The sequence below is a fragment of the Frieseomelitta varia genome, unplaced genomic scaffold (assembly GCF_011392965.1).
Source record: "Frieseomelitta varia isolate USP_RPSP 00005682 unplaced genomic scaffold, Fvar_1.2 scaffold_180, whole genome shotgun sequence".
Classification (NCBI taxonomy): domain Eukaryota; kingdom Metazoa; phylum Arthropoda; class Insecta; order Hymenoptera; family Apidae; genus Frieseomelitta; species Frieseomelitta varia.
Genome location: NW_025109528.1, coordinates 55,544 through 82,012, shown reverse-complemented (window position 1 = coordinate 82,012; position 26,469 = coordinate 55,544). Strand labels below are relative to the sequence as shown.

General features: G+C 34.9%; 1 protein-coding gene across 1 annotated transcript in view; it reads right to left on the bottom strand.

Moving 5' to 3' along the window:
* Positions 1–23,813, bottom strand: part of LOC122538830 (dorsal-ventral patterning protein tolloid-like) — a gene marked incomplete at its 5' end in the record, with an annotated part of 383,300 nt that extends 359,487 nt beyond the window's left edge. Inside the window, one exon of the mRNA XM_043673269.1 lies at positions 23,599–23,813. Within this exon, the coding sequence (XP_043529204.1) occupies positions 23,599–23,813 (215 nt within the window). The remainder of the gene's footprint in view (positions 1–23,598) is intronic.
* Between the last annotated feature and the right edge of the window lie 2,656 nt (positions 23,814–26,469).

Here is a 26,469-nt window from a genome sequence, read left to right as displayed (position 1 = left end):
GGGGTGAAAATTGAGGGGGACGGGACACGTCGTCGGGACGATTTGCGCCACGACAACGAGCTTGATCATTTTTCGATAATTGTCCTCGATGCCGGCAGAACGTTCTGTTTTTCCGGGCGAGAATACATGATTACAGCTCCGGGCGTGATTGCGTTAAAAATGTATATGTCGGGTGGTAATCGGTGTGTGTTGATTGTCGGCGCGCGATCAGCGTCGCCGATGATGGCTTTATTTACGCGCCGATAATTAAGGACAATAATAAGAATAATTGCGTTTATTAAAATTGAGATTATTAAGAGTGATTATCCTCGGTACGACCGAGGCGAGATATAATGGAGGATCAAAGCGCGTTGACCTCCTCGCGCGAAATTCGCATGCTTTGACTACGAGGCGAGATTGATTTAATTTTTGGGAAATGTGTTCCGTTGGAGTGAAACCGCAACGAAACGCGTGTTTTTTCAAAATATTTATGAGCCGAAATGGCCCGAATAAATACATGGAAAAAAAAAAATAAGTCGAAGGGATGAGTAAAATTTAAATTAAAAGTTAAAAGTTTATTTTCCTGAAAATAATGCCTCGGACGAAAAAATATTTTTATTCTACGTTTTATTTAATATTTTTAAAACACTTATCGATCTGATGAGCTGAAACGAGCTGAATATACATACATGAATGAAATAAGTCAAAGGGAAGAGTCAAATTTAAATTAAAAATTAAAAGTTTAGTCTCCTGAAAATTATGCCTCGAACGAAAAACAATTTTATTCTACGTTTCTTGCACGCGGAACACCCTCGTGCCGTTTATTCGCGCCTGGCCAGTACAGAATTAATCAAATTCAAGTATACTTGAGAAATTTCCAAGCTCGATTTTCTGCAAAGGCTTTCAACAAATTTTGCTCTTCCTTTCCTTCGACTCATTTTTACGTGTAGATTTATTTCTTACTCGGATCTTGATCTACGATCAGATCGATGACACGCTGTATAATTAAGACCACCGTGGCAATCAACGTGTTAAAAAATACAAACAACAAACATTACAAATTAAACTGCTAACAAAGTAGTATCTGTTTCTTTAATTCAAATAATGTTGCAACTATTCCTTTACTCGAAGTTTGTGCATCTGTCGATCAAGTATTTGCATTCGCGTATCGGTTTGCTATCTACGAATGCCGGGGCAATTTCTATTTGGCGCTAGACACAGTGCAACGTAAACTCGAGAGACAGAGTAATGAAAATGGGGAAAAGATTGGGAAGGAAACGAGGTTTGCAGATACGGAGCGGCACGTTTTGTGTGTGTGTGTGTGTGTGTATACTAAGAAGAACGACGCGCGAAAAGAACATGGAAAACTAGAGTCGTATGAATTTAATGTTGCGAACGCCTGTCGCAACATCGTAATTTCTATCCCACTGACGTTTATTACTTTCGTAGAAATTAAACGAATAACACGTACAAAGTGCTGGTAAACACGCAATTTGACTGGAACTACGAGCAACTCTGGCACACATCTGCGCAACGAGAGGCGACATCTAACGAGGTAAACGCAATAAAATTTTATAGAGATATTTGTTCGAGTAATTTGAGAATTTAATTGAGAACGAAACGTTATTTATTCTCCGACTGTCGGCGTGCAACCGACACTCCGTAATCTACCACTGACGAAATTATCAGTCTCAACGTGAAACAATCGCGCTTTCTGGCGTTTCAACAGCAACGTAATTTTATTATTTATGTCATTTAGTACAAGGTTGCAAGTAAGTTATTTTTATGTTAGTTACTATTGCAAGTAGTTAACGATAAGAATCGATAAATGACAAATGTGCATAATCTGTACTGTAATTTTTCGTATTGTAATTTCCAAATTAGTAGACTCTCTAGACGTGAATGACGAAATGACATTCAACTGTTGAGATGGATGATTTTTATTTATTCGCTTTATTTTTATAAACTTGTACCCAATTTCCCCCCAATTTCCAGTTTTGTAATTTCGAATGTACACATTTCTGCGAGAAAGGAGAACGATTGAATAAATGTATTATAACTTTAGTTGGCAACAGATTGAATTTATAAGAAAAGATATTTATCTGATCACTATTCTCCTACAACAAACATGTGGAAACATTGTAGATCACAATATATTACACGCGAGAAATAGTTACAAAACCAGACTTTTAATCAACGTATCAGAGATAGAATATAATAGAAGAAAATCATAACTGAGTCATAAAGATATTAAATTGTTTTATTTTAATTTTATTTATATTTATTTATTTATATTTATATATTTATTTATATTTATTTATTTATTTATATTTATATATTTATTTATATTTATTTATTTATATTTATTTATTTATATTTATATTTATATTTATATATTTATTTATATTTATTTATTTATATTTATATATTTATTTATTTATATTTATATATTTATATTTATATATTTATTTATTTATATTTATATATTTTATTTATATTTATTTATATTTATATATTTTAATTATATTTATTTATATTTATATATTTATTTATATTTATATATTTTAATTATATTTATTTATATTTATATATTTTAATTATATTTATTTATATTTATATATTTATAATAATATAATTTATTTTAGTTTTATTTCAGTTTTATTTAATTATTCTACAATAATTCTTGAATACATTGTCTCTTAATTTTTGTCAATAAATGCGTGCACAATATGTACGTGTATAGGATGCTATTATTTATGCTCTGATTCGTATTCGCACAACATTCCCCTAACAACACGATATTAAGAGAACACCAATTCATCCACCTGGCCTGATACTCGTTCAAAAAACTTGTCCACTGTCTCGATTCGAGGCCTCCGTGGTTTTCTTTTTTTTTTTTTTTCAAACTTCATTTTACGCAGCCGCAACTTCATAACCGCACTGTCACAAACAAGACAGCGGATTCGAAGCTGTTTCACGGAGCATTACCCCTTTTCCCAGGCGCACGGCACAGAGTCAAAGGGGGCGGACGGTTAAAAAGAGTCTGCCAACGTCGTTCACGAGATTTGCTCGGAGTTTACGCGAGCGACGTTCCGCCGGTTTCTCTTTAACTCGAGTAACCGGCCGCTCAATTAATCCAGCCTGAAGCAGCAAGCGACACCGAGCAGGCAGCCACAGTATCGAAAACGTGGCCAGACTTTTTGGCATTTTAACCCCTGGCCAGTGATCTCATTAATGTTAAACGATGGCCGCTTAAACGACCCAACTTCCCGACTCGGGATTTAGATAAGTACCGCCGCCGGATTGAAACGTCGGCCACGCATAGAAACGACGTTCTATTAGGTCGACGCGTCAATTTTCCACGGTGCTGTACGTCGGCAACGTTCGGCTAAAGTTGACAGCATTACAAATGCACATTCGATGGAAAATTGTCGATACTTCGAACTTCTTTTCGTGACTTTCTGACGAAGAAAATCGTACAACAAATTTCAAGGGATCTTCAAGGGGGAGGGGAGACTTCGATCTTCAAGATCACGGTGGATCTAGTTGCGAGAAAAATTTTTTTCCGTGTTTGTAGATGACGTTTGAACTTGCGAGAGAAAAAGTATCTCCACTCGCCCCCTTTTGACATGACGTGCAAATATTTTTTGGTAGAAATAAATTCAGTGGTGCTTTAAAACGAATTATTATACCATTTCTTTTTCAAATGTCAATATCAAACGATATTTTTGTCTGGTATACTAGTCTCGCAACCGATGAAACTGTTATAATTTCGTGAGATAAAAAATGGTGCAATAATCTACGTGAGCTCATTTTTTAAAGCTCTGCATAACGACTTTTACTTGTACTAACAAAATACATGTATATGTATGTTATATGATGTTATTGCTTCCATTCTTAAAATATTCTTGCTTTTATTACTTGCTTTTATTCTTAAAATAAGATTATGTATTATTACAGAATTGCGTTGCGGAATGAATTCAGAATATTCTGTATATTTACTTGCTTACGTCTCTAATTGAAATTAACAAATAAATCGTTTCAGATTTGTACATCTATATGTTGAAAATCTTATTTTGTTGCGTCGCAAATACAAAAATACGAAGTGAATTATTTATAACAATTAAGATAAACAGCCAAAAATCTTTCCCTGCACGAAATTTCCAAAATTCTGGTTATTAATAGTTAAAAAGCAAGGCTCGCACACTTTTTAGAAAAAAAGTTAACGCATTACGAAAAGAAATTCTATTTATATATTTCATACAAAAAAATATCTGTTTTCAAATTTTTCTAGAAACAAGTGTTACGCACAAAAATTTGTGCTACACATTCGTGCAGTAGATATTTGTAGAATTTGTACAATAAAATTTGGAAACGATTTGTTTTAGAACGTTTAGCTGAAAATCCATTGTTTATATTCGAGTACCATTCATCGAATAATATTCAACGTTATCCGCTACACAGATATTAAAAACATTTTTACCAACAAATCATCTGATCTCCTCCAGCAGAGAAATTTTTAGTTTTCATTGGAACTCTTTAACTCCAAGAACATTAATTTATCTGCATTTCTCGAAAATGTTCTATCCGTGTTTCAAATGGAATCTGTTCATCGACTTCTTCGATCCCTGGTAGCTCACAGTCTAACCTTTCTACGACGGAATAAAAATTAGGAATCGCAGCTCGTCCGTTTGACGCCACGTCGGACAGCGACGCATCGCTTGGACTTGTCTCGTATCCCATTTAAGTAAACGAACTCCGCTTAGATGTGATCCACGGGACAGGAACGGACGGCAAGAAATTTCTTAAGTTTCATTAACCCCGAGCGTCGCCGAGGGATATCCGTCCGCTGAAACTCGTAATGACACGGCAAGTTGTTTACGAGCGGCTGCGAAAAAGACGGACGATGGAGGCAGACAAAGTTTCGTCCATCGCTACACTTGGCGAGAGAAGATTTACCTTCAGCTGGCTACGAAAAAGTTCACGAGTTTAAGCGCTCTCGTGTATCAGACGTGTCCCAGGTATCGTAAGAATAAACGGGGAACCGATTGCGCGGCCGGAAACAGCCTCGTCGTGGGATTACGAGAGAAAATTATCACCGCTGTCGAAAACAACTTTCTGGTAGCACTTCGTGCTTGTTTTCGATCCGACTGAATAATCTTCTCGAGAGTAATTAAGCATCGTTCGAGAAACACAAGCTTTTTCCAGGGCGGCGGTGAAAATTTTTCTTTGATCGCGCGCCAGTCTTATCGGGCAGTCGGCCGAGGAGCGTAATTTCAGATCCGTGACGCGGTAATTTCATTTCTATGGAAGGGAATGATATATGGCCCTCTTTACGATCGTATTTTCAGCCCTGTTCGAGAGTCCTGTGGTATGTACTATATTTGCCCCGAAACTGGAAACGTTGAGGAAGAGCCAGCGAAGATTAATTGAACTTGCGTGAATTGTTAATCTGGTTACGAATTGAGAAATCCGTGAAGCTTCAATGCATAAACAATTGGATTATAAAATACGACGTACAGTTGAAAAATTTTGCCATCTACTGAATATTAAAAGAATAAACAGTAATCTGAGATTTTTCAGCGAGATAACGTATGTGCGATTTTAATTACTGCAAGGAAGAAACCATGGAAACGAAAAATGTGTGTGTGTGTGTGTGTGTGTGTGTGTGTGTGTGTGTGTAAATGGAAAATTATATTTCAGCACCTTAAATAAATTCCATGCGGAGAGTAAATCGAAATAGTAGAAAAAAGGAAAAAGAAATTCTCTTGCATTTTTCCATGTGAGAATTATATTACTCGTATTTTATTACGCGAGAAGATTTTACTGTGGTATATTTCTCGTAACGATAATAGAACTGTCAAAATGATGAAATTCGGAGCGTACGTTTAAACGACCAAACCAAATAGCCTCCTCGTAGCAAATCATCATCTTATAAGATCGAGCGTGCTAACCTGAATATGGTGAAATTTATATAGTAATGTCTATTGTAAGATGAATCTTTCTTCTAGGGTTTAAACGTTGTGACAACACGTGGTTATGATCAAACGAAAATAACTAGAAATGGTAATCAAAACATATAGACAGTGGCTGATGAGCAAAAACTGAGCATACACGTGGAATTTTGACGTAAATAATATTTCATCGAGTATTTGCACGAAAAAAGGAAAATCTGTAGTGTTTCACAAGATGTTTTCTCACTCGTTCGAAAAAAAAAAAAAAAGAAATTGAAAGTCAAGACAGTCTAAATAGAAGCTCTGCACTTTGAAATGAGACCAAGTAAATTGTCACACGATTTTCTTTTACGAAAACATAACAATCGACAATTTTTTATCATCGTTCAGTCATGCTCTTTACTGTACATCGTGCTTAAAAAAAAAAATCAATAAAAATTTAATCTTGAAAAACTGTTCTGCAAATTCGAAATTATATCCTATATTTGTGATGAATAATATTAACCGAGGAAATGTTATGAATAACCGAGAATCGGTTTATTAAAAATTGCGTTTTCACTCTAGCTTCTATTATTTTTATTGCTAGCGAATGGATTGAATTTTGAATGTTGGAGATTGCAGCGTTAAATTTTTTTTAAAATATTTATCAAGACTCCTCCATGGGGAAAAAAGCGGATGAAACAGATTGAATCAACGAATTGTCCAAACATTGTAACAACGCCGGAGAGATGCAACACATTTTGGTGGAATTCATTTGGTTTTTTTCAAATGAATCGACATTTACAAACCACGAGCAAACAGAACATTCTACAGAGAAACGTTCACTGATTATGAACTGACTGAATTGTTAATTCATATACAATACGTAATTGTAAATTCATATGTAATATAAAATAATTCAAGAAAAAAAAATTGTTGAACTTAATTTTGCAGAAGAAATGTATTGATTTGTAGATTTGAGCATTCGTTGAACATTCGTGATATTTGAACAATTCGTTGCAGCAACTTTTAGAGATTACGCCATCAAATATTTTATATATTATATATTATAATCATATAGATCGCGATATGTGTGTATATAATTTCTTTAAACGAAAAGAATCGAATTTATCAAACAAACAGAAAAAAAGGACGAACAAAGTAAAAAACAGGAAATTCCAGGAATTTCTCGTCAAAAATTTTCCAACGGCAAATAGAACAGAATATTTCGACCCGTTCTTTTCCTATTTCACAAAAGTAGTACCAGGTAATAATTATCCTGTATCGTAACTTTTTCTCTCTCTCTCTCTCTCGAACAATGCCAGTCGCTCTTGCGAAATTGAGTAACACACGGGTGGCCATTGTTCCGATTTTCCTTTTAACATAATGCCGCGTGAACTCTGCCGTGTAACAATCGCCACGTTCTGTAAAATCGTCGAAAAATCGGCCGGGTGGCAAAGTGCTTTCAACGACGTAAGGGACTGCGCGGACAAAGGAATTTAATTTCCGAAACGCGAATGATCTCCGTTTCGCCGTACCGATCTCGCAACCGCTTCGTTCGAAATAAATTCTTCGCGAGATATCGACGTTCCTTTTATTCTCTCTCTTTTATTTAAATAAATAAAATAAAACTCGCAACATCTCCGTGAATAATTTCAGACGATCGGCGATCTTCGTTAACGGTCGACAATGGCGCGTAGAAGTGAGGGGGGGAGGGGGGGGACGACGATTAGAATTTTCCAAGGGATAGCAATAACACGCGCGCGTCCACGGTTTGCTGGCCGGCTTCTAATTGCCGGAAGGCTTCAAATGGATTCAGATAAAAGAGGAAATCGAATATCCGTCGATATCTCGGACGGCCAGTCTCCAAGTAATTAGCACGATGCCGGTGGTAGAGAAAGTTGAAAATAGTCCAACAGTCTGAATTGGCCACTTTAATCAATACCGGGGGAGGGGGAGGGGGGGGGGAGGTACAAATAGCCGGCAGACATTTCGTACTTGCGCCATATTTCCTCTTTATCTTCGACCATCGTAATGTTGCCGCCTTTATCACCCGGCGCAATAAGCTTGAAATTTTTAATCGTAATTCGTCGAGTTTCGATACGGATGGGGTGTAGCGAGTAATCTTGCCATCGTTCGACATGAAAATTGACGACGGCTAGGACACTGTTTACGACTGGTCATCAACGACTCGCCCACTACGTTTTTTCAAACGTGATATCGTTTTCCGAAGCGACGAACAATCTCACGAGCCGAAGCGACCGATTCATTAACACTGACTCCGCTGTTTTATATAAATTTTTAATGCCGTGTTTAAATTGGCCGAGTTAATGGAAACCAAAGAACGAGGTAACTGTGAATAAATAAAATGAAATATATTGTATTGAAAGTATACTCCAAATACTGTTGAAAAGAAAGTTTAAAGAAAAAAGTACGGACTTTTGATGAATTTCAGTTGCTTGAATTCATAGCTTTCAGGAAGTTCAAAATCATTTTATGGATTAAATTGTAATTATCCAGAAAGTATTAAATATACCATATTCTTTTCGTACTTCGAAATAATTAATTTTAAATATCTTAATCTTTTTGTACGAGGACAATTAAACTACTATACTAGTACAATTAAACATGCTCAGGACACATTGTACAATGAAATTAATTATCGTAAAATTTTCAGACAATCGTGCAATAAAAAAATAATATTAAAAATAAGTTCTTTCATACTGCAGAGTAATCCTTAATAATCCTTTTCTCGTAGCTTAATAATAATTCAACCTTAAATATCTTTTGAACGAGGATGCGTACAGTCTAGCATAATTAAGCACGCTCACGATGCGTTGTACAGTGGAATTAATTATTATTAAATTTTCGAACAATCGCGAACGATAAAAAAATAATATTAAATATACGAGTTCCTTTATACCGCAGAAACTTGGAAGTTTTCGTACCTTGATAATGATAATTCAATTTTAAATGTTTCAATGCTTTCGAATGAGGATGCGTACAATCTGGTATAATTAAACGCGTTTACAATTCGTTATACAATGAAATTAATTAATTATCATTAAATTTTCCAACGATCACGAACAACAAGAGGGAACTCTGGTCGATCAATACATGTTACAAGCAGCACTTTTGCCAAGATGATTTCCAAGGTATCGGCTTTACCGTTTTCTCATTAATTGCCGAATTTCAGGGAAATTGAGGCGACGAGCTCGTCAGGGTGGCAAACTGAATTAACCTGTGATCCTGTAATCTTCTACCTTATCTACTGCCTGAACAACAACGCGTCGCGTTGTCGCAATACTGCTCGTCGCGACTGTTGTTAAATTATTTTTAATATTCGTAAAGAACAACATTATGCAAATTACATCTGATAATTCCGTATCGTCGTGTTCATAAGGTCATTACAAGTTCTTTTTTATTACTTAAATACACTGGATGGATCAATTCTTACTTCACAATGATATCCTGAAGACACAAATTGAAATAATGAAACGATATCGTGTTTTGCAATGAAAGCTTACATTTGGCTGAAGATTCGCTAGATATTTTAAATTCTCTTATTATTTTTTAAAGCAATACTGTCCGAATCAACTCGAAATTTCCATCGAGTAAGTAGTACGAGAGTATACAAAGGCGGACTCGATAAAAGATTATCTGCGTTTTGAACTGTTGTAACTTCATGAGAATCCAGTTCGAGAACGGAGTTTCCATTTTGATAACCCTACGTTGGTTCTTTTCCAAAGATATTTTTATATCTTACAGCAAATTGGAAAGCACACTTCTGTTCTCGAAAATCGAAATATTTCTGAAAAAGAAACTATTCCTCATCACTGGATTGAAGCCTTTCTTTCACAAGGATTTTTTAAAATTTGTTGTACGTGACGTTTTTATTTTATTTGAACATTACGGCTAAATGACAAGATGTTAAGACTGCTTGAATTTGTGTCGTTTAACCCTAATGTTCAAGATTCAATAAAATGAGAAAAATGTCACGAGAAGAATGTTTCAGCGATTTTGGAGACGTTTATATTTGTACAATTCTCGACAACAAGCTTACTTTTCCTTCTGCTGTATGATGCAAAAGCATCATTGGGAAATCGAGCTCGAGCGCAGAGCTTCAAAATGAATCGTACGATTTACGATTCACGAAGCTACAACAGTCTGAAGTATCAACAATTTTTCATCGAGTGTGCAAATATTTTCTTCCACTTTTGTATTATGTTCAAGCATATCCCTTAAAGCTCCATTTTAACTGAACATAAAATACCTGTGTTATGTTTCAATTCGTTGCCCGTAATAATAGATGAATCGTAATAGCAGATTATATAATATAATAATAATGATTCGTAATTGTAGATAATAATAGACGACTTACACTAATTACACTTTCTACTAACGGTAAGTATCAGTTCCTTAATTTATTAAACAAATCTTTTTGCCGAATTCAACCGCAACGTCGACTTCCATCCAACTGATGGAGCGCGTTTTCATTTTGAAGCTGATAGGAAATATCAGAAAATTCACCATTACATGCGAGTGAATACGTTGTAACAATACTCAAGCGAATCTGAACAAAATATCAATCCGCCATAAACAAAAACCGGGCTCGCGTATTAAAATCGTGCCCGGTTATTTCCTCGCAGCGGGAATTAACGAAGGAAATAATTACGAAGCGGACTGCTCTAAATTTATGCGTTTGCTTTCCATAAATCCCCCTACCCCCGTCGTCCCCCATCGATGCAACTAGAGTTAATTCTAAATATAAACGTTTCGAGCGTGCTATAGCGGAACGTACGCTCGCGGCGCCGTTATTTTCACAATGTTTTGACAAACAACCCGATAAAACGAAACTAACGAGCTCGAGGATAATACATATTTCCAATGGTACGCAACGTACCACTTGTACAGCGTGCAACTCGGACAAATAATTCCAGACTAAGGGGTGGCGTTCGAGGGGGTGGTATTTCCAAGTCGTTCGCGAAAGTAACACGCGTAGGAGCGTGCTCGAATGCGGTTAGGCGTCGAAGAAGAGTGACCAGAAATCCCGTGGTCCACAGCTACCGCGATAATCATTCCCCTAGTGTATCGCGCGGCAGTCCTCTCTCTCTCTCTCTCTCTCTCTCTCTCTCTCTCTCTCTCTCTGCCGGTTCTTCGGTTTAAGCCCTGTTTGATTAAAACTTCCCAGTTACGAGGGAGAAATTACATTTTAATTATACATGGTTAATCAGCGAACGCGTCTCGCGCGCGCCAAACACACGCTTGGCTCGCTGTTTACCGTTTAATGGACGCGGGGAATAATCTGCGGGGTAATGCGCCGAATTTTCTCGTCGCCAGATACCGTGAAAACCTCTGCAGGAAATTATCGTGAGACGATGTGTTTTATTCATTTGTTTATTTATTTATTTATTTATTTTCTTTCGTTTACGTCACACCGACTGTACGGCTTTTAATAATGATAATACTTCGATATTTTATAGTGTTTGGTTGCGTTTTATAAGGTCTGAATAAAATTTTATGGTGTATTTTATTCATTTACTTATTTTTTTTTTCCTTTTCATTTACGTCACATCGATTGTGCAATTATCAACGACGGTTTTTGATAATGGTAATATTTATTTTATAACGTTTGACAATGTTTGGTTGCGTTTTATAAGGTTTGAATAATATTTGATAATGTTTGGTTAGTTTCGAAAAAGAGAAAGAGAGACGAGGAGAAGAAGTAGAAACTTTTCACATTTGCCACAGTCATGTATTATATATGTACATATATCTAAGGACATTGGTTTATTCTCCTTCTGTTATCTTTCTTGTGCGAATTATCGTATGATGGTGTATTTTATTCATTTACTTATTTCTTTTTCCTTTTCATTTACGTCACATCGATTGTACAATTATCAGCGACGGTTTTTGATAATGGTAATATTTATTTTATAACGTTTGACAATGTTTAGTTGCGTTTTATAAGGTTTGAATAATATTTGATAATGTTTGGTTAGTTTCTTCGAAAAAGAGAAAGAGAGACGAGGTGGAGAAGTAGAAACTTTTCACATTTGCCACAGTCATGTATTATATATGTACATATATCTAAGGACATTGGTTTATTCTCCTTCTGTTATCTTTCTTGTGCGAATTATCGTATGATGGTGTATTTTATTCATTTACTTATTTCTTTTTTTTTTTTGCTTTTCATTTACGTCACATAGATTGTGCAATCATCAGTGACGGTTTTTGATAATGGTAATATTTATTTTATGACGTTTGACAATGTTTAGTTGCGTTTTATAAGGTTTGAATAATATTTGATAATGTTTGGTTAGTTTCTTCGAAAAAGAGAAAGAGAGACGAGGTGGAGAAGTAGAAACTTTTCACATTTGCCACAGTCATGTATTATATATGTACATATATCTAAGGACATTGGTTTATTCTCCTTCTGTTATCTTTCTTGTGCGAATTATCGTATGATGGTGTATTTTATTCATTTACTTATTTCTTTTTTTTTTTTGCTTTTCATTTACGTCACATAGATTGTGCAATCATCAGTGACGGTTTTTGATAATGGTAATATTTATTTTATGACGTTTGACAATGTTTGGTTGCGTTTTATAAGGTTTGAACAATAGTTGATAATGTTTGGTTAGTTTGTTCGAAAAAGAGAAAGAGACGAGAAGGAGAAATAGAAACATTTTCACATTTGTCATGTACTACATATGTAAGAACGTCAGTTTTTTTTTTTCCTCTTTGTTCTCCTTCTCTTGCGAACCTGCGGCGAATTATCATAAGATGTATGTATTTTGTTCATTCATTTATTTCTTTTCTCTTTCATTTACGTCATATCGACTGTACGGTTATTAGCGACAACTTTTGACAATGATAATATTTACTTTATAATGTTTGTTCGAAAAAGAGAAAGAGACCAGGAGGGAAAATAGAAACTTTTCACATTTATCACAGTCGCGTATTATACACGTATGTGCAAGAACGCCGGTGTTTCCCCCCTTTGTTCTTCTTCTTGCGCGAACCTGCGGCGAATCGTCGCAACTGGCGTACCATTCACGAGTGACGGGTCCGTCTCGGATGATGGATCGAACGAAATGGATTCGTGACGTTCCTCACGCATTACGACAAATCCGGTGCATTTGTTTTCGCGGTCTGTCAAGGTCTTTGTTCGTTGGACCGCGCGCAGTGGAATATCATCGTCGTCTCTGCGGGCGGTTAGTAATCAGCGATCAGCGAGAGGGGCCCGCAGTGATAAAGTCTCACGATGTAACGGCGATCGAGCCGAGGAAATTGAATATCGATCGAGTTAGCCGTCGGGATCAAGCGGCTCCTTCGCGTGAAACGTTATATGTTACGTTGCTTTGATAACACGGTTTACGATAAGCCAGCCACCGAACACCGATTTTCCTATCTGTCGTCTAATCTCTGTGTTGCTAATCTCTTCGGTTATCGACTTCCATTATGCTTCGCTGAGTTCTCGATGAATTTCGGCCACCCGCGGTTTAACTTTAACCCGGAATCTGGTCCCAACTGGCGTACCATCGGGTCGAGAAACCATGGAATTGAAACATAGGTATCGTGTAAACGCACGAAGCGCTTAGGAATATCGTTTATTGTGCGTGACATGTAGAAGTTTATATATGCATTGTGCGAACAATATTTTGATTTTATATCAGAGCAGACAGGACACGTTTAGTAGAAAAATAATTATGTTGGAATAAAATAATTGATGTAAATGATGAACGTACGATTTTTACCGAGTTTTGACGAAAATATTCTATATGTAAATCATTATTACGATAAATGATAACAATTAAAGTAGATAGATTTAAAGGATAGAATCAGGTTTTTGTGTAAGTAGAAATCAATACCGATCTTGACTGGTCTTGAAAAATACTCGCATCTTTAAAAGAAAATCTTTTAAAGGGAAAAAGGCTTTCATTGTTCTAGCATTAAACAACGTTACTAATTTATTAGACTTATTAATTTATTTGCACATTTATTAGTTTATCACGTATTATTTGTTATTTATTTAGTGAGTTCGTCTGTGGCAAGCTTGAAAAAAAAATTCCGCCTCTGAGGGAAGTAAGAAGCAAAGAAAAGAAGATTCTAACGAAATAGATCCACATGGCTACTTACTGTCGCGTTATGTAATTTTTAATCATTTGGTGATCGGTAACGCTACTGTAATATAATTTTTAGCGAAAGTAAGTTCTTAACAGGATAGTCTTCCTTGATGAAAGTTTGAAACTTTTATTACTTCCCTTTACGAATAACTATAGTTTAAAATATATAATACTGAATCTTCACATATAAATATTTTTAGACAAACATTTGTTTCACAAAGTTTACCCGACTTTAATCTAATTAATTTTCTTAATTTTTAATTTCGATTCTTCCATTTTTTAATTTCTTGGCAATCAACTGGTGTTCAAATTATTACAATTTGAATAATTACGTGTTGCTTTTCGAATGATTACGCGCCGCTTGTTACACTTTCACTCATTGCTGAGATATAGTAATACTTCGTTTTGGCATTGAATTAATATATATAAAATATAAAATACAATTTTACGAGAAACATCATGTACGACCATTACGATTCTCGGCTGTTGATTTGCACGACACGAGCAACTGAATGTTAAACGATCACGATCGCGATCGAAGCCCATGATGATCGGTTTCAGAAATTGAAATTTCCACGTATGATAGCGCGTGTGAGAAACTGTCCGTTTTGGAACGCCAAGTAATGTTCAGTCTGCGGATGAATTATTCATCAGAATGTTTGACCCTTCAGTTTAGCGATAGGACCCGTCTCGTTCTAGTTCCCGCGACCGGTTTCTTCCACTCTGAACACGCTTTTTCTCTCATTGAAACGTCGACTGTTGTCAAATTTCCACACGTGATTAAATAATCTCCAGAATCGCTCGATCCGAGTTCTCCTGCATTGTAATTGACCTTTTGTTTAGATCAAATGATTTTATAAAGACGTTGAAAGATGAAGACGATTAATTACTATACAAGTCACCTGTTGTTTTCTGAAAATGATTTAATCATCGAAAATGAAGAAATTAGATATACTAATTTCATAATTTTTGTATTTACATTTGTTTCAAACAGCTCTGTCGTAAACATCTGAGATCACTTGTTGACTGTTCTAATGACACTGCTCTCAACGTTCCAATTATCATTGAACTCAAAAGTCAACGAATCGTACGAATTTTACGCGCTGCAACGTTTCAACAAAAGTAATATCATATTTACAGGTATAAACGTCTGAAGCAGGAAATACTGCACGAGCATTCATGCGTGCTCGGTATGCTTACGAAAACTCCTGAATATTATAACGCCCGATACACACTATAGTATAAAGTGCCGCGCGTTCATAGAGGCAATATTAAAAGCGCAATTACATCGAGCGGAAGGAAAGGGAGAAAGAAAATAAGGAGCCGTTTCCAATCATTTCTACGTTAATAAAAAGACAAGTTCCAAGCGAGGAGTAACTATCTCGACGTTCATCCCTCTGTCTTGTTGCATTACGTTGCAAAGTTCGGTCGAACGACGAGGCGAGAGTTCGCTGGATTTACGATACTTCGGAGGGGGAGTGAGAGAGCGAGCTCTGAAACATGAATTTCAAAGTTTCGAAGTAAGTCTCTCCGTTGAAGAACAGCCGCTCCTATTGCTGATCGTAATTCGCTCCTGTTTGATACTTATTTCTATTGGAATGACGAAAACACAGGTTGAGGCCATCGAAATAACTTTTCGAACTGTGATGTTGCAAAAGAATACTTTTTGCCTGGCACGAATGGCATCGAAAGGCCAATAACTGGTAAGAATATTTTTCGTTCAAGATCATTCTTCCTTCGGAGTTTTCGAGCTTCGTCAGATTTTCATATCTGAACGTACTTTTTTTTTTTTTTTTTTTTTATCAGCCACACGATACAATAAAAAAAAAGGTATGGAAGTTGTATGGAAAGAGAAACATCAATGACCTTGAAAATTTATCGAAAACTGGGAACGACGTCCGAATTTTTTTTGAATTTGATTTCAAGGTGAGTGTAAAAAGTGAATGGATGCAGAATCAAAGAGCGATAGAAGTGAAAAAAGAAACGAATGAACTGATACAAAGATTTCAAAGTGTGGACGTGCAGAGTGACGATAACGCGAGAAGTTGATTGAAGCCAATATGATTTGATTGGCATTCAAATCGAAACGTTCAGTGGCCAGCGAGAAACCTGTCGTTTTATAGTTTTTTCACGTGGAGGAGGGCGTGTTTGCAACTGCTTGCTTTGCCCGTTTTCTATGGTTGGCCGAGTCGTCAAATTTGTGCTACTAGGAAAGTGGAATGTAGAGAGGATAGACGAGTGGACGTAATGGAGTAGCGGGTAAAGGTTAACTGTGGCAAGGTTACTTGACAGATGAGGTCAGGGCTGACGAACTACTCTGCCGAGAAACGCATCAGATTCTTTTTTCTTTCTTCTTTTCTTCTTTTTTTTTTTTTTTTTTTTTGAGCTTCGCGCGATATGAATCAAGCAGATTTCTTTTTTTTTCTTTTTCTATTAGCCAACTGACTACGCAGCTGTCAAAATGAAAATAAAATAAACTCGAGGAATCGTTGAAACACTACGAGTATTATTATTTATCTGGAAAAGTCACTTGTTTGCGATATAATTATTGGTATTTGTAAGCCGACACGATTAAACAATTTTATGCAACGTTAATGATTTTAAGTAATTTTATACAACGTTAAACAGTAAAATAATTTTATACAACATTGAATAATGCAATTATTATACATTATAGATGTTTCTATACGAATAACCTCTCTGGCGAATCAATAATATTATACATTGCGCTTATTGTTGGACTACTTTCAACATGTTTCTCTTTTTTTATATATACATATAAAGCCTCCACTCTTTCAACAGAGAAAATCCATGAAAATCGATTTTGTCAGAAGAAGAGACAAGTTAAATAAACATTGCGAAACTGTTTACGATTATAAATAAATATTTTTGATGGACGGACAAAGAAGTATAAATCAAAACTGTCGGTTTCACAGGAAATATTGAAATATTGAACGCTCGAAATATTGAAATTTAAAGCATATTGCCAGACGTTAGATTATGAACGTGAAAATTGAAAAAAAAAAGAAAAGAAAAAAAGAAATGAAAAATGTGAAATTCGATGACACATTATCTTCGAAATATACGCGAATTTTCTTGCCTCCTTTCTCGACCAAAATTCGGCTCGTACTCTTTTATCTCCCATCAGAGACATATTAACGAGCATAAAGGCTGGAGGTGGTGGAAAAATTAGGCAACTCGGCGCAGATGCGTCTCCTGATGCAAATCGCGCGAGTTTTTGAGAAACGGCGACCTCTCTCGCTTCTCTCGCGCGTTCTACGCGTAAAAAGGAACAACGTTAGCAAGCGTACGAGAGAACTGTGTGTTTCGGAATTGCCGAGGAAAGTCTCTATCCTGGCCGGGAAGAATTATGCCGCTGTTATATGTGGCACACGTAAGCTGGCGAGTACACGTGAGCGAAATAAAAAAGTTCCCGGGCCGTGTTTAAAGCACGTTGCGTCGCCTGGTCTTCGTATTCGTGGAACGTTTACTAACGAACAACGGGTTTCACTCGTGTCTACACGCGGTATATTTGTTGTTCAGTCCCGCCCCTTGCGAATCTACGAGCGAAATTTTCGCGAATTTATGATTTCTGCGAATACGCGACATTCAACGTGTCCCTCGTTCGATAAGGGAACACCGAAGAAACTTAAAACGACGATAAACATATTTCCTCGTTCTTTCTCTCGGGTAAAAATAAATTTTGAATTATTAATTTACTTTCGAAATTTTATGCACAAAAAAATTATGGACAAACACGTAAGAACGTATTCGTCAAATATTTAACAGTTGAAATTATATAAATTTTTGTTGAATGTCGATTTTTATCTCATTACATTGATGAAAATACTCGTAATCTATATATAAATAATATATATAAAATAATTGAGAAAAAGTATTTGCAAAATAAGATACTTTTATATAGCATTAATGGTGTTTTAAAGTATACTGAGAAAACGTATTTGCAAAATAAGATACTTTTATACAGGATTAATGGTGTTCTAAAGTATACTGAGAGAAAGTATTTGCAAAATAAGATACTTTTATATAGCATTAGTGATGTTTTAAAATATACTGAGAAAATGTATTTGCAAAATAAGATACTTTTATACAGGATTAATGGTGTTCTAAAGTATACTGAGAGAAAGTATTTGCAAAATAAGATACTTTTATATAGCATTAGTGATGTTTTAAAATATACTGAGAAAATGTATTTGCAAAATAAGATACTTTTATACAGGATTAATGGTGTTCTAAAGTATACTGAGAGAAAGTATTTGCAAAATAAGATACTTTTATATAAGATTAATGGTGTTTTAAAGTATACTGAGAAACGTATTTACAAAATAAGATACTTTTATATAGCATTAATGGTGTTTTAAAGTATACTGAGAAAATGTATTTGCAAAATAAGATACTTTTATATAGCATTAATGGTGTTTTAAATTCGAAGGTTTTTTTATACAGGAGAAATAGTTTTTTAATTTCTGCGCTCAGAAAAATGATTAGTTGTTACACGGAAGTGTTTCTGAATTATTATAAAAATCTCCGTGCGTCAAATGCAAACAAGATTAATCCGTGAATTAATCTCTTACTTTTTTTTTCTTCGGAGACAATCGAGAATGCACGTGGCAGAGATTTCGCCGCAAGATACCGGAAAGAGGAAGAATGGACGGAAATTGCGCAAAGTTCAGTCGAGCGTGCGTATCGAACGCATCAAATCCGATTGTCCTGCGCGTCTAACATAATCTCGTTTCGCTACGTGCTCAATGTCACGGAATGTTTAATATCGTGAAACGCCAAATATATACGAGGTTAATTTAACAAAATCACATCCAGGTAACAAGCGAACTTCCGCGGACAAAGTCATGCATCATACCCGCGAGAAGTAATATTTAAATGAATATTAATCCCTTTTTCATTGAATTGAAAAAGTTCAGCTTGGTGAATATGATACGATTCGTTTGCCGGTAACATTTATTAATTAAGAAGGATTTGTTCGTTACATTTCTGCATTGTTTTGCTGCGGTGGAAGTGACAAGGATTTATGAACAGAAAATGCTTAGAGAAGTAGTTACAGAACGTTTAAGCCAGATAAATGATTCAAATCCTTTAACCGGTGACAGTCTAAAGAAATATTATATCTGGTGTATGAAACTTCGCGGTATCTAATGCTTGACATAGGCGTGACATAGTAACAACACCGTTCTATTCTAATACAATATTATAGTAACTAACAGATACTCGATTTTCATACGATAATTCTACTTTCGTACGATTGGCTATTTCGTACTGTGGTTAAAAAGTTAAATTTTTATCGATATTTGTTGCGCGAATGATTGGTAAATGCTCCAGATTCGCGTTCATAATGCGAAATATGAATTTTTTAATTTTCTTGTTCCGTGCAGAATTTTCCGTGAAACGAACACTTCAGTCGTAAATTGTGAAATATTTCGTACTTCCGACTGCCAACATTTTTTTTTTTTTTTTTTTGAAAAGTACGAAAGATTATCCGGATGACGTTCGTTTAATATAAAAATTTATATACACGTGAATTTATGTCCGTGTGATAGATAAATATCGTATATATATATATATAATCATTTGTAATCTATCCACACGTATTAAAACTGAAAGTGCGGAATGTACTGCAAACGTTTGAAAAACTAATACTTTTGTACTAATATTTGATACAGAATTTCTCGCTTGCAGATCGTCTCGTTAAGCGAGCGGAATCGCGGCTCAATTCGGCAGAATGAAAACTCGTGTAAGCGCTGTGTCGTCGGAGGATTTCCAACGGGGAAACTAATATCTGTTAAAGAGAACAGAGAATTACGGTTGAACGCTTCTGTTCGTCCATTTTCGAATAAATGGTAAGAAGGCGGAGCCTTCGACGAATAATTTACCATAATCCAGCGATTATAACAGCTTCAACTAACTTCAATTTCTCATTCCTCTAAGGACAATTAAGTGTAGCACTTGAAGAGACGTCAGAAGAATTCTTTAGATATATTTTTAAATAAACCTGCACCGTACGTTTCTCAATTTTATGCTACGTGAAGATTACATCTTCTGCGGTTTGTTTGATGTTTCACGATTAGATTAAAAATGTTTATACGTGCTTGGAAAATTCCAAAAATTCATACGAAGGAATGTGTTTTAATAGTGTTTAAAATGTTTAAAAGTAAGGCGCTGTGCGATATTTTAAAATATCACTCACAATATTTAACAGGTGAAACAAATTTCTGTTGATCAATTTGTGCAATAAGTTCATTCGTATCTGTTCAAAAATATCTGTTAAATGTATTTCGACTAAAATCAAAATGTTTTTCCATTTATCCTATTTCTCTGTGAATATGTACATGAGAAATTCAAACGTAGATATCCTTCGACAATTTTTATGGGTGAATGGGAACTATATATATTTTCCATTTTAAAAGAGGATGCAAACGAAAACTTCGAAACTTCAAAACTTCTATTATTAGCCTCTCGTCTTATTATAATCGTCGAATTACACCGATGCTATAAAAATATAATTTCGATTTGAAAGGAAAGGCAAGTCGCGATGCTACGAAATTTCGCTTTCGATTTTAAATTTAGTATCATTGAACATGTAATACCTTGGCGCTTTATACCTGAAATAACACAAATTACAAATCACAAGTGATACAGCTTATTCGCGAAGAATAAAAAGGAAATCGTAAGACAAGGGTGTAATACCTTGTTCTGAAATTTACACAAAATGACACACTGGTGGACAGCATGGTGCCAAAAATGTAAAAGAAAAAAGCAAAGAAAATTGTCTCTCTAGATCGCGACAAGTTGAAAAGTCAAATTGGAACGTGTTAATCATTACAGAAAATTGCGCATTCGTTCGTGCAGTTGGCGACAAATCGATTTCGTGCCACTCCGTTAAAAAACACGTCAAATGGATAATCCCTCCAACAAAGTCCGCGAATGCGTGAGAACGAGCGCGCCTTAATTAGCATCGTTTCCGAGCTAACACGTACTTCGACGAGTTCTTCGAACGAACCTTAGACAACTTTCGAAATAATTTCCAATTGAATGGGTTGCGCGGACGAGGGAAGCCAAGCCTTCCCCGTGAAAAAAAAAGTTTCGCAAAACGAGAGCTGCAATTTCTCAAACAAGCACCGCCGAGCTATAATAAACCTTACTGATCTGAAGGACGAAGTTTCCGCTGTTAGATCGGAGCAACTAGTCGGATCTTTTGTTAAAAAGTCCGGTAGTCTTAATTCGGTTTGTTCCTCCGGAGAACGTCTCGCAAGAGTCAATGGGCGTTTCCGGTTCAGAGACAGCCCGTCGCTTTTAACGATCGACACCGGGACACGATAGTGTTTATTGTGTTTCATTTGCGCAATCGACATCACGTCAATTCCCTTTGCTCAACCTCTTGCGCTGGAATGACGTGCCGAACTTTTTCTTTTTTTTTTTTTTTTTTTTTCCCAAATTGCAACATTTTTCTCCGTTTTATGTATGTTCAAATGTAATCCAGGCAAAACAAATGATACGTTGATTACTTCTTAATAGTTTCTATCCAGTGATATCACGGACGAGTTCAAAAGAAAAAGATAGCGACCAGCGCAATGTGTTGAAAAAATTGCATTACGTCACGGAAGTATTCCTTTCTAAAATTGTGCTGCGAAAAATTGGTCGAGAGTGATGCAGTGGAATATTTCTTCCAATTTCAGACGAATGAACGTAATAGAATACTATATTCTACTTTCCCTTCGTTTCCCTTCTGCTTCGTACGTTATTATGTAATATCGGTCTCAATGTGGAAATGACAATGAGCGAGATCTCGAAAAAAATTGAAACACATTTCGATGAATGAATATTGACGAAGAGACTATTCTTTCAATTTCTAACTTTCAATTATTTATGTTCTTATTCATTTTGCATCGCTTGATCTAATTCTAACTCACTTTCACTCAACGATCGCTTATCGATTTGGTTTGCCAATTTTCGTTTCGTTTATAAACGAGCAAAAGAGTTTTGTAAGCGAGAGATCTTTTCACATTCTGCTCGGCTAATTTCTTCATACTTGATTGTACCTGAATTTGTGGTATTTAAATTTTGGCAGTGGTAACTTGTCGTTAAAGGGATTTTCGTAGAATCCCTATTCCCGTAAATTCGCGCTTAAGCGGTTCGCACATATAGATCTTTCGTCCTAATGCCGAATATCTTCCGCTTCAATTACCGATGTGCTAAGTGGCGTAATTAATAGCTTTGAGTAAGCATACACGTATCGAAACACATATTAACTACCTCCTTTACCGAGCGAATCTTTTCACAAATTTTTGTCATCGATTCAAACTAATTTTCTGTCCCCGATTGTTTTATAACACTTATCGTGTACAAATATTCAGGCACTTGTAAATTATTACATTAGATTTCAATGAATCTCCTTAATATAATCCTAACCTATACAGTTAACAGATATTCATAAAACCAGTAGCTAATATTAGACATAACAATTAAGTGGCTGATATATCTCCGTTGTTTGAAATTTTAGAACGATTGAAATATTTGTTTCTAACCAATCAATTATTTATTCAGAAGTGAATAAAAGATTTGAAAATTAATAGTAGAAGAACGTTCGTCAACGTTCGTAATTGTCGAAACGTAATTTCCAATAAAACTATCAAATAATGGAGTTTGGACTAGGTTGGACAATTATTTGTGTACGTTAGCGTAAATTTTATTATCGATTTACTGACCTAAAAGTGAATATCTTTATTATTAAAGTGGAGATTGCCGAGCAGTTTACGCAACAATTCAAGCTAAAGATCCAAGATAGAGCACGTGTACGATCTCTTTTTTTCTCTTCAAGGTATCGTCTTTTCAATCTTTTTCAAACGCCACTGTAAGAGAGTCTATTTTAAGCACGAAGGATTCAAATTGTTTTTCGAGCGTTATAATATTATTAAATAAATGACGTTACGCGATTTAAAAAGCAATTTACACGCACGTGCATACGTGGATGAAGTTTTCAAAAGGTGTAAATCACAGTAGCACTTCTGTTTTTCGAATATCTTATTATAGTGAGAAGAATATTAATCGTTATTAAAACTGGATCAGGTTGTCTACTAAGTAAGAACTGATTTTTCAATTACTGGCGAAAAATTTTTCGTAATAACAGTTAATTAAATAATAGCATGTAAGTAAAAATAGTAATAAGATATTCGAACAAGAAAGTACCAATTTTTCACTCCAATGATTCATACATTACGAAAAACAACAATAAATGATTTCTCTTTTATTCTTTAAACCGTTAAAACTAATTTAATTTTGTCAAAATGCAAATTTTACACATGCAAAAGTTTTCAGATATTTGAACGATTTCTCGTGAAATGTGGGGAAATAAAAACTTGAATATCACAAAGTTTCTCCATTTCTTTTTTACCCGATCGATGAAAATCGTTGCTATAATCGTTGGTAGTTCTAGTGTTAAAATATTATATATACTAGGAATTCAAAGAAGCAAGTTACTGGTAAATTATCTACGGAAAATTACTTATTGAAGTCGAGTGACTCACGTCTGTTGATGAAATGGAAATTGCCAAAAAAGCCGGTCGCATTAGACGGAGATCCCTGTGTGTGAAGCTCTAAAATAAGCGTAGATCTTGAACTGTAGAGAACCTGCGGGATGTCGTGCAGATCACCGCAGAGCACGCCGGACCAGGGGGTGTATTCGGAAACACCGCTGGTTTCTAAATGTAGAAACACCTTTAAAAAGTCACCTCCCACGCAGCTGGAACATAAATCAGTCGCAAGCTGTTAGTAATCTCTTCAAAGAAAGATTATTTCACGCGTACACATGACGCAGGCGTGACGCGTAATTATTAGACCATGAATTTTGTTGAAATCATGAGAAATTTAGAAAAGTAAAGAGGCACGAAACTGATAGAAAATATTCAAAATGCTCAAACGTGGAAAATATTTAAAATAATCGTAATTCTTAAGAAAAAAATTTCGTTACGTTCGTAAAAATATGAATTCGCATGGAAGTATGTAAGTAATTGTGTGCATTTGTGTGAGATATCAAGTTCATCAGAGTGAAAGAAATCGTTGCCAAAGATTAGTTAATTTTGCTCATTATGAAAATATTCGAATCAAAATTTGCAACTTATCGAGTTTTCAAGAATTTTAAGTTTCACATTTTCAAGAGGATTCGAATAATTTTCTTAAGATCCTTTGTCGCCAAGTTCAAGTTGTTCATCACTAGAAATTCCCACTGTTGTTCTTCGAGGAGAAAATACGGTCTTTCGAGATGCTGCATTAATTTCAGATTCTGCCAACTGAATAATACAAGCTCCGAACCAGGGAAAATCGTTTGATAGCAATCAAGCTCCTAATACATAGAATAGTCACAACCGTAGAACAATTACTGGTGCAATCAAGCTTCAGAGAATAGCAGTAAGAATTTAGAACAGTGAAAATCACCAAAGCAATTAGGTTTCAGATTTCGTTTGCAAGATGTTGAATACCAATAATTTTATTAACCCTGTTACGATCTTTTTCTATTTTCAATTTTTGTATTTTACTCTCATTCTCGTCTCACAAAACAAAAAGGAAGTTTTAATGAAATTTTTAACGAGACGTCAAGATTTCTTTTGTTCAAAGAGAAGATATTTATTGTCGTTAGAAAGTATTAAAAATATCATTGGATAATAAATAATCGAGAAAGCATGGGAGAATTAAAAGTGAAGTTGATTGAGCTTTCAATTTTTATATTTTTACATCTCATACTCGTTTTACAAAACGGATAGAAAGTTTAAAAAAAAAATTTGAAACGTGATTTCAAAATTTTATTATCTAAGAGTTTTATTATTATTATAGCTTAAATATATAGCTTGAAGAACGTAGAGTTAAAAGTGGAGTGAAAGTGTAATTCTTAAGAATTAAAGACTACATTCGATTAAATCATAAAATATTCCAGATCAAGTAAAAAGAAATTTATAGAATGCAGAGAGTCTTCGTCGATAAATCGAGAATCGATAAATCGTCAATTTCACCATATTTTTACTATATACCATATATATTTATTTTTATATATACCATTTTTATTTTTTTATATATACCATATACCATATATTTACTATATCGTTCACCATACCGTCGATTTTACCATATATTTACTATATATTTGAATATAACATTCGACAATTAGAGCGCATTGTTATCTAAAAACTTGGTCGTTTTTGTACAAAAGGAAAATCCCGACAATAGAATGCCAGACGAAATCCAAGGCAATCGAAATCAAAGCCAGCTGCGGTGGAAATCCCTTCCGCTGCCTAATTCCCTAGCGCCAACCACAAGGGAGGATATCGTCGCGTCCCTTTCAAGAGAGAAACATGTACGTGTAAAGGTCGCTAGGAAAGGGTGACGTCGACAGGCGGCACGATTGATGATTGGTTAAAAATCCCAAAAGTAATCCACCTTCCAGAGAAGCAAATGCTTCAAATTTAAAGCGATGGATTCCACTCGAGAGTCAACGTACTTGTACAATACTATGCGATACTCTGTTTAGTAATCCCAAATTATGGAATGCCAAAACTTGTACATTTCACTTGTTTGTTGGGCAAAAGGAAAACCGAGAGAAGGAAAATAATTATTGTACTAATTTAATACTGACAGTAGTATTAAATCACCGATTTCTTGTACAGATGTATGTTCTACTTATTTGAACGTAATTAAAAGTTTTTTTTTTTTCGATAAAATCGTTGCTCGAAGCATAATTAATTAAAGTTTAACTGGCATTGTTAAATCGTTAAACACTGGAATAATTTACTCGGATTGAAATTTTCAATTTGACTTCTATTTCGACTTTTATTGCCAAAGTTTATTGCATGATATGTAAAGTATCTCTCAAATAATTTACTTTGCTATTATTTATTGAATAATTTACTCGGATTCAGAACTTTTATTACCAATATTTATTATAAGAATATGTAAAGTGCCATTTCTCAAACAATTTATTCGAATTCAAACAATTTTTAATTTGACTTTTATTTCAACGTTCATTATCAATTTTTATTATAAAAAATGTAAAGTATTTCTCAAACAATTTACTCAAATTCGACTTTTATTATCACATTTATTATAAAAAATATATGCGATGTACTTTAAACAATTTATTCATATTCAAACAGTTTTTAATTTTTACTTTTATATTTCAAATTTTATCACCAATCTTTATTATAAAAAAATGTAAAGTATCTGTCAAACGATTTACTCAAATTCAGAACTTTCAATTTGACCTTTCGTCATCAATATTTATCACAAAAAAGAAAATGCAAAGTATCTCTCAAGCAACTTCACTGGGATTTTTCAGAATTTTCAATTTTCGACTTTCATCACCACTCTTTAATGTGTAAAAAAAAAACTTAAAGTTTTCTTGAACAACT